The sequence below is a fragment of the Erithacus rubecula genome (assembly GCF_903797595.1).
Source record: "Erithacus rubecula genome assembly, chromosome: 14".
Taxonomy (NCBI): domain Eukaryota; kingdom Metazoa; phylum Chordata; class Aves; order Passeriformes; family Muscicapidae; genus Erithacus; species Erithacus rubecula.
In genome coordinates this window covers 1765337-1775137 of record NC_136666.1, presented here as the reverse complement: position 1 = coordinate 1775137, position 9801 = coordinate 1765337, and the positions used below count along the sequence as shown (strand labels likewise).

Genomic DNA, 9801 nt, shown 5'->3' with positions numbered 1-9801 from the left:
ATGCTGAGGAAACTGCTGAAAGAAATCACTGCAAATCATCGCTACAAATCAGGGAATTTAACCCGTCCTGCTGCCACTGTGCCTCAGTTTCCCCACACAGAGGGGTTTGCTCCTGCCTCTGGAGCTGCTGGAGTTGGATTTGGGCCCGGAGCTGCTCATGCTGGATCCCTCTAAATGAGATTTTGGGGCTCTGTCCATCAACAGCGGCATGGGCAGAGGGGACAGGCTGAGTGACACCCATGTGCTGACTCGCGTCGTGTCCCCTTCCTCCTCCTCCTCCTCCCCCTCCCTTGGGCAATGAGACGGGCACCGAGCCCAGTTGTGTCAGCTCCATCCTGCCTCAAATTCCCGGTGTGGATCAGCAGCATCCAGCAGGGCAGGACGTTGTTCCCACGGCACGCAGGGACCTTTCCTCGTTGTGCCAGGAGGGAACAGGGACACGGCGTTTAAAAAAAACCTCCGGAAAATCCGAAATTCTTTCCAACACCTGGCTCCCCATAGATCCTCTCTCTTCCCCATTAGGGCTCCTTCCACAAGCTTTGGCTCTTCCCCGTGTCCCTCAGAGCTGCAGAGAGCCTTCCTCGCCCTAAACACCTCAAAATCCTCGTCTCCCTTTAAAGAACCCCAATTCCAGCTGCTCGCTCCTCATTTCCCCGGCTGGCAAACCCTCCATCCAAAGCGGAGAGGGCGCAACGAGCCCCTCATTCCTCTCAGTGCTGCCTGGGGCTAATTACCAGCTCTAATTATGGCACTTTTGCTCCATCCACGGGCTTCCCAACCCCTGGCTTCCCTCGGCGGCATCTGTGCGCTGCCGGCACCTCCTCCTCCCCCCGCACCATCGACTTTATCACAAGGACTATTTTTAGCGCCGTGTACAAAGCCATTCCCATCATCGTTCCGCGGCGTTCACCTCTCCAGCTCCTCTCTCTCTCTCTCTTTTTTGTATTTTTTGTTTTGTTTCTTTTTTCCTCCTGAGCACTCCAGGAAATGCAGGCAAGGCAGGGAAGATCCCCCGTGGGAATGCTGCGTGTGCGCGGCCGTGTGTGCGTGTGCCTTTGCTCGGGGCTCGCTGTGCACGGAGCAGCACATGCTCTCCCCATGTGCCTGTTTACGTGCTCTGTATGTCTGTCCGGCCGCATTTGTGTCACGGCTCGGGTGCAGACACCGCCGTGGGAGCCCCCCCGCCGCCCCCAGCACCTCCCTCCTCTTCCTCACCTCGCCCAGCATCCCTGCTCCCGGCGGGAATTGCAGCTGCTGGCATCGGCTTCCCCTGCTCTTCTGCCAAAGTCCTCACGGCCAAAGCACCCCAAAACCTCTCTGGCCCCTGGGACAGGGGCTCTGTGTCCCGTGTGACAGGGCTGTTCCCACCCCAAAAACCCCCATCCCTTGGAATGAGGGCTCTGGATGACAGGACTATTCCCACCCCAAACCCCAAATCCCTTGAAATTGATGTTCTGGGTGACAGGAACATTCCCACCCCTAATCCCCATTCCTTGGGACAAGGGCTCTGTGTCCCGTGTGACAGGACCATTCTTACCCCAAATCCCTATCACTTGGGACAGGGGCTCTCTGTCCTGTGTGACCATTCTCATCCCAAAAACCTCTCAAATCCCCCATCCCTTGGGATGGATACTCTGGATGACAGAACCATTCCCACCTCAAATCCCCATCCCTTGGGACGAGGGCTCTGTGTCCTGTGTGACCATTCCCACCCCAAATCCTCATCCCTCAGAATGGGGGCTCTTTGTCCTGTGTGGCCATTCCCACCCCAAATCCTGAGGGATGGATGCTCTGGGTCACAGGACCATTCCCACCCCAAACCCCAAATCCCTTGAAATGGATGTTCTGGATGACAGGACCATTTCCACCCCAAGCCTCCCAAGCCCCAGCAATGGTGAGTCTGGGCAGCCCCGTGCTCATTGACATGAGGATGAGAGCAGGGAATTCTGAGGGAATTGTAGGGACACCCCAGCAACAACCCCCCTCCTGACTTCCCTTCCCAGGACCACTCAGGGCACCTCAAGGTGAGGAGAGGTGCACTGGGATTTTTCCATCCTGTGGAGATTATGTCAGGCTTTGGAAACTGAAAGGTTTGGTTCATAGGAGTGGAGAGGCTTTCCATGGAATGCCTCCCTAGGTCAGGGGAAGGCAAATCCCAGCTTTATGGAGTTCTGTTCGAGTAAACACCAGAAATCATTTCATTTGATAATTTACCACACCCTTATCCTAAAGTTTCTTTATTCCCTTTATTGGTGACACGCTAACATTTTGATCCCTGTAAAGGATCCCCCACTGAAGGGATGTTTTTCCTAAGACCTTCAGGACATTTTCCCTCAACCCCCTGGGAGCCAGTGCTCTACGATGCTCATTTTTCCTGGATTTTCAAGCCTTCTGATGGCCTTGCTGCAGCTCGAGGTCACCGAGCTTTCCCCTCCCCTCTACAATCCACGCATCACTCCTGAGCCATTCAGGGAGCATCCTCTGAACCCTGGGTTGTGGTAACTGTGCCTTCAGAGGCAGTTACCTGGAAAGAGCAGCTGGAAGGATCCCTCTCAGCATGGCAGAGGGAGCTGCTTGCCTCCAATTTAAATCAGGTGTCAGCGCTGAGAGAGGATCCTCTTAACTTCCACCGTCTTGTCTGCGGCTGCGGGGGGACGTCTCATCTCGCTGCCGTCTAATCCACGGAGATGTGTGATATAGCATAAGCTAATATAATAGGTCATGCAAGGATTTACATCTCATTACGGCAGGTTAGAGTCCTGGCAGGAAGGATGACTCATCCTCACTTGAATATATTTCAGGGATGAGGAACTGCTGCCCAAGGAAAAGCAAATGGGGAAATCAGCCACCTCGAAGGCTCATTTCCCAGCTCGCTGCGCCCTCTGATCGTCCCCCAGCTCTGCCTCCAGGTGGGACACCGGCCTCTCTGGGAGAAGCCAAGGCAGTGGGAGAGCTGCAAAACCTCTCTGGTTTTGCCTTTTGCTCCATCCCTGTAAAACCTGGCTGCAAGAGGCTGCAGAGCCCGAGCAGGTGAGCGAGCATCCCTGCCACGAGCTGCCCGGAACGCCGGGCTTGTTTTCACCTAGTTGCCTTGGCCGAGCGCTTCTGCTCGTCAGGAGCTGTTTGCTCTTAGTTCCTCAGACAGGGAGGCTCCCTGGGAGCTGACCCATCTAACCCAGCTGGAAAAAATCGGTCCTGACTTCCAGTCTCTTATTGTTAATGGATGCTCACAGCGAAATCCGGAGTGAGCGGAGCTCCCAGGACCTGCCAAAATCTGCTCTGAGCCCACACGAGGCTCGGGCCAGCACCAAAGGACAGAACCAGGAATGCTGCTCCTTCTCCCTGTCCCTCTTTGCAGACAGACTGACAGCCAGAACGTGACCACATTGTTGGAAATGGGACATCTGTGGAGTGCCCAAAGCATTTCTCAGCAGGCTGTGGGCAGCTCATTGTGGTTTAAGATGAATTTTCCATGGGTTTTCCATGGGAAAGTGCTAAGGGGGGCCTGCAGATGGGTTTGAAAGGCAAAAATCATCACTTCAAAAAGCTGTTGAGGCTCCTCAGCTGCCAGCTCAGGGTGAACAGCAAGGCACAGGGGCACCTGTGTGGTGGGGGATGCTGTGGGTGATGTTGGAGTTGTGCCAAATGGAGGCGCCTCGGAGGGATCCCCCTCGTCCCAGCATCTATTTCACATTTGGATGGACTCAAGGGGACTGCTGGCATCAATTGAGGGGCTCTGCTTTGCCAGGAGAGCCTTCACCAGGACGAATCCCCCATTGTCACCTCCAAGAGGATGTTCCAATCCCTAAGAGCAGCACTCACTGCTGCGCCACTGACCAGATTATTATCCTAGGAAAACACATTATTTTTTAATCTCTTTTCCTCTTAAGACATAATTTTACCTTGGACGGGGGGGGGGAGATGGGAGGAGATGAGCCCATTCCCCCTCCCTCTGTCACTTTGTCCTGTCCCTTCACAGCTGTTCCATCATTTTAATCTGCAGAGATTGTCTTTGTATTTCGGAAATGAAATGATTTCCCGCAAGCCGGGATTGGGGTTTGGATCCGCGCTCGTTTTTCATGAGCGGAGAAGAAAAGAGGGAGGAATGTCTGTTAAAGCCAGGCTGGCCATCTGGAAGGGAGGTGCGTTGCTGATGCCATTAATTGCTCACTCCCCAAGGCCTGGAATGCGGCTGCAGTCAAAGGGAAGAGCAGGGGTGGGAGAGGGGCTGGACAGAGCGAGGGAATGATGCAACAAAAAAAATCAATGTCCGCTCCATCCTCCTGATTTAGGTGATCAATGAACGCTTGCGTGCCTGTGTGCTGGGGGCTGAGAGCAGCTTTGGTATTAATTAATATTGGGAACATCATGGAATCACAGAATTCCAGGACGGCTGGAGTCAGAAGGGACTTTAAAGCTCTTCCAAGCTCCAACCCCCTGCCACGGGCAGGGACACCTTCCACTACCCCAGGCTGCTCCAAACCCTGTCCAGCCTGGCCTTGGACACCTTCAGAGATGGGAATACTTCCAGGGATATCATTAATAGGATAAAGGGGAGGGAACTTTTGGGCACCAGCCCTTGGATGGATGAGCAAACAACAGTTGTGACCGGTGCTGGTGCATATGGCTTGTTCCGAGCGTCGAGCCCGGCTTTTCCTCCTGCCAGACCCGAAAGGAGCAGAGTGGGAGCAAGGGTTTGCCCCTCGGTGGGGTGGGTTTGCTCCTCGGTGGGGTGAAGCAGCCGGGAATCACGGAGGGAAGCGTGTCGGGGGGCACCGTGGCTCCATCCACGCCGGTGTCCCCGGGGGGCTCTGGGGCTCCTTCTCCTTCTCGCGGTGGCCCGGGGCGGGTCGGGACGGCGGCGGCTCCGCCCGGCGGAGGGCGGCGGGGCCGGGGGAGGCGGCGGGGCCGGGCAGGGGGCGGTGCTGCCGCTGCCGTGCGGGGACACACACACCGGAGCTGTGCGAGCCCCGGTGCTGCAGCCCCGCTCCGCTCCCGGCCGGGACCGCTCCGCCATGGGCGGCCGGGCAGCGCGGCCCCGCTGACCCCGCACAGCCCGGCATCCACGGCTCCCACGGCCCGCCTGCTCCGGCATCATCCCGGCACCTCCGCTCCCTGGAGCTCCTACGCTGCTGTCCCGGGAACTCGCCTCCACAGCATCCCTGCTCTCCGGGACTGCGCTCCGCTGAGCCCGGCTCCTCCATCTCAGTGCTCCGGCATCCCGGGAACTTCGTACTCCGCCCGCACGGGAACTCCGCTGCGCTGACCGCTGCTCCCGGCTCCTCGGGAATTCGGTACTCTGTCCTCCCGGGAATTCACCTCCGCTGACCCCGTCTCCTCCAGAACCCCGTGTCCCAGCCCCACGGGAACCCATCTCTCCCGTCCCCGGCTCCTCCGCCGCCCGGTGCTCTGGCACCCCGGGAGCTCAGCTCTCCGTCATCCCGGGAATTCATCCCCTCTGAGCCCCTCTTCTCCGTAACCCCGCGCCGCAGCTCCCGGGGGACTCGGCCCTGCTGACCCCGGCTTCTCATCACTTCGAATCCCGCCTCCGGGAAATTCAGCTCTGCTGAATTCCTCAGGAATTCGGTACCGTGTCAGCTCGGCTCCGCTGATCCCGCATCCTCCAGAGCCCCGTATCCCAGCTCCCCGCGAACTCGACTCCGCTGACCGCGACTTCTCACTGTTCCCACCTCCTCCTAACCCCGCTCGTCCCGGTGCCCCAGCTCCGCTCATCCTGGTATTCCTCCGCCCGATGTCCCAGCTGCCCAGGATCTCTCCTCTGACCCCAGCCGCCCCATAACCACAGCATCCCGGTCATTCCCATCCCAGCCCCCAGCGCTGCCCATTTCTCAGCTCACCCTTCGCCCCGTTCCCGGGGGCTCCTCATTTCCCACCCCCCGGTGACCCCCCGGCTGTCGCAGCTGCAGAGCCGCGCTGCCCCCCGGCCCCCCGGCCCCCCGACGGCGCGGCCATGGCGTTCATGGTGAAGAGCATGGTGGGCGGGCAGCTGAAGAACCTCACGGGCGGCCTGGGCGGCGAGGAGAAGAGCGAGAGCGAGAAGTCTCCGGCCGAGGCTCAGGGCATGACCCGCGAGGAGTATGAGGAGTATCAGCGGCAGCTGGTGGAGGAGAAGTGAGTGACCCCCGGGGTCCCCGCGGGAATTATTGGGGTGATCCCGCTGCATCCCGAGCATTGGAGGTGGGGGGAGCCGGCGCTGGGGACAGCAAGACCCTGAGGGGGTTTAATGAGCCCCCTAATCCCTTAATCCGCTTCCTCGCCCGGGAGATGGGATTGCTTTCTCCTTCCACGCTGTGCTGGAGGGAGGAAATTGTGGGAAAACTGAGTTTTTTCAGAGGAATGGGGGTTGCTGAGGTCGGGGGGAAGCACAAAGCCGGGGATGGGGGGCGCGGGCTGTTGGTGAGTGCCCGGTGTGCTTGGCAGGATGGAGAGAGATGCCCAGTTTGCCCAGCGCAAGGCGGAGAGAGCCACGGTCAGGTCGCACTTCCGAGACAAGTACAGGCTGCCCAAGGTACGGCTGCGCTGGGAACGGGGGGCACAAGGGGGGCCAAGCCCCGGATGGAGCTCTGGAGCGAGGGGAAGGGACAAGGACCCCCTTGGCTGTCTGGGGTTTGAGCCTCAAAGCCCAAACGCAAATAAATTTCCCGTCAAAACCATCCTTGTCCCCAGACTTTGGCCCCTTTTCGCTCCCCCCCGAGCACCACAGCCCGAGACAGTGGGACTCCCAGCCTCGCCTGATCCCCCTCTTCCTCGCTTTTGCCCCCTAAATCCAGCCGGGTGAGAGAAAAGCACCTTCACCCCAGACTCCCCAGAGCCGGGAGTGGAGCCAGGTTACACCTTCCCGCCCGGATTGGCCAAGTCCTCTCCCCGGATTATTTGGCGAATGTCTCCCGCCTAAACCCCAATTAATTTTGGAATTTCCGCGCGATAAACGATTCACTGAAAACAATTTAATCAAGGGATAATTCAGCCTTTCTTGGAATTGTTGCAAGCTCTTCTCCCTCCAAACCCACCCTTTATTCAGGAAGAGTCGCTCGTGGTGAATACTCCAAATTGGAGCCGGGCTAATATTAGTTCCAAAGGGTCAACTAAGCCAAGTGAGATTGCTCCGATTGTTTGGCGTTGTTCAGCCAGCCTGGATTCACCCCCTTTGCTTCCCACCCCTCCTTTTATATCCAGGAAATAAACAGCTGGAGAATTTATTTTACCCCCTGCCAAAAGCCAGAAAAGGCAGAGAAATAAGAGACGGAGATTTTTTTTTATTCTCCGGGGGAAACTGGGATGTGTTTGGATCCGGCCCCACCATCCTTTCACTGCCTTCTTGCGCTTGAGATGTCCCTTCTCATCTTGTGACAAGTTTCTTCTGCTCATTGCTGATCCCACTTGGCAGCCGGGCTGCCTCATCCCGAGTCTCCCCGTGGCTCCGCCGGTGGGAGCAGTCGTTAAGCATAAGCGGAGCTTAATTAGGTGCCTAACCCCCGCAGCGCCAGCTGGGCACCGGTTTGTGCTGGGTTTCCATCCCGGCGCTCGCTGTAGGTGCCCGGGCTCTCGGCAGGCGGGATCCACATCCCACCCTCACCCCCGGGGACCTTCCCGCACGCTCCTCCAGGTGGGAACGCAGCCCAAAATCCCTCCTGTGGCGCTTCCAGAAGCCCCATTCCCGCTGTGCCACCCCCCTCCTGACTCTCTCCCGGCCCGTTCCAGAACGAAACCGATGACAACCAGATCCAGCTGGTGGGAGGTGACGTGGAGCTGCCCAAGGAGCTGGCCAAGATGATCGAGCAGGACAACGAGGAGGAGGAGGAGAAGAACTCGGTTATCGGCCAGCTCAGCAACATCCAGAACCTGGACCTTGATTCCTTGAAGGACAAAGCTTCGGCCACGCTAGAGGACCTGAAGCAATCGGCGGAGAAATGCTCCGTGATGTGATGGGGGCTGAGCAGGGAGGGGACGCGGCGCAGGGTCTGGCGGGGGCTGCTGCTTGCAGCGGGGACCCCAGCCACGCTGTCACCCCTGCCGTGTGTCACTCGGCTCCTCCTGAGCCGTGTGACCCCTCTCGAGTCCCTGCCCCAGGTGTCCCTGATGTGTGGCTTTCGTTCCGTTCTCCGGGCTGAGGTTTAGAACCAGCATGTCCTCCCCTGTACCCCGTGTCACCCCTGCCCTGCCCGGGCAGGGGGTGTCCGCAGCCAGAGCCCCGCAGGTCGCAGGGAAGGAGAGCGACCTTGGAGTGTCATTGACCTTGGAGAGGTCAGGCTCTGCCTCCGCGTTCCCGCTCAGCCTCCTAGAAACGCCCGGGAGGCTCCGATTAGCCTGGCAAGAACGAGGCAGGGTGTGGAACACTCCCCTCCCCGCGTCCCGTAGCCATCACCCGAGAAAGGACATCCCATCCCTGCAGGGAACACCCGCCCCGTGCCCTTGAGGCCCCTCCGGAGGAGCCAGCCGGCAAGGATGTGCCACACGATCCCGCTCATCCCTGTGGGAAGGGGGGTGCTGAAGCCTGAATTGACGCCAGAGAGGAAGCAAAGCCCTCCCTGGTGCTGCGCTGAGCCCGCAGCAGCCCTTCCCCGGAGCAGTGGTGTCCCTCTCCCGGGATGGGATCCCGTCCTCGTTCCTTCCAGGAGCAGAGCAAAGCCATGAGGGAATGTCTCCCCGTGCTCCCGCTCGTCGTGCTGTAGTCGTGCTGTGCTCGATTGAGTGTCCCTCACCTCCTGTGCTGTCCCCGTGCCATGGTACTGTTATAACCGGTGGAATAAATACCAGGAGATGTCTATGCATTTATTTTTCTCCCCGAGCTCTGTTTTCCTGGACGAATTTTCTTGTTTTCCCTGTTTTGGGGTGCCCCTTCCCGAGGCAGGAGAACTCTGTGAAGAAATCTCTCCTGGTTGTGCCCACGTTTGGGACCAAAGGGATGCTACGAAAAAAAATTCCCGTTTTCCCGCAGATTTTTTGGCTGTTTGAATACAGAACCTTCAGAACGCTCAGTCTCACGGGCACTGATACTGCTCCGAGCAAGGGCACTCCCTGCAGGGACCGTGCTGGTGCAGGTGTGACTCCCAGCTCTGGCAGCATCCCGGCAGGAGGGGAATCCTACGGTGAGGCTTCCTGGAAAAACTTGGCATGGGCTGGGAATTTCTCGCTCCAAATCCTGTGGGAGTTGGTTAGCTGCAGTTTGGTTTTGCAGGGGAGGATGGGTCATCCGGGAAAACACAGGAGAGGGCGCTGGGAAATTATTTTTTATTATTATTATTATTATTATTATTATTATTATTATTATTGGTGCTGGAGCTGCTGCACCAAGAGATTCCATTCTGCCCCCAGCCCTCCGATGTCTCTGTGCCAGGGCCAGGAGTTCTGGGAAACTCCTGAGAGGACAGACAGACAGACAGACGCAGCTCAGGTGTGGACACACATCCTCAGCGCCCTCCAGCCCCTGAAGACTCCAGCAGCTGCAGGGACATCAGATCCCAAATCCAGCCCCACACAGCGCTGGGAAGTGGGGAAAAAAAACGAGCGGGGAAAAAAACGAGCGGGGAGATTGGCAGGAGCGGCTTTAGCTCTGGAAGGAGATCATACCTGATGAGGATCAGCCCGAGCTGATCTAATCCCGCAGCAGGAAAGGGATAGCAGGCAGAGCTTAAAATCCCACGGCAAGGCACGATCCCAACGCGGGGCCGGGGATGCAGCCCCCAAAACCAGCCGAGATCCTCTCCCTGCCCCCCGTGCCCGACCCCTGGGCTCTGCTCTCCCACGTGCAGCCACGCCGGGGCCGCGTGAAGCTCAGCG

General features: G+C 58.4%; 1 protein-coding gene across 1 annotated transcript; it reads left to right on the top strand.

Annotated features, from left to right (window-relative positions):
• The first annotated feature begins 4918 nt into the window (after nucleotides 1-4918).
• Nucleotides 4919-8795, top strand: CPLX3 (complexin 3). Its single transcript, XM_079318339.1, has 4 exons — nucleotides 4919-5294; nucleotides 5922-6132; nucleotides 6442-6529; nucleotides 7723-8795. Exons 2-4 carry the CDS (start codon nucleotides 5972-5974, stop codon nucleotides 7945-7947), a joined length of 474 nt encoding a protein of 157 aa, XP_079174465.1. The 5' UTR covers nucleotides 4919-5294; nucleotides 5922-5971; the 3' UTR covers nucleotides 7948-8795.
• The last annotated feature ends 1006 nt before the right edge of the window (nucleotides 8796-9801 follow it).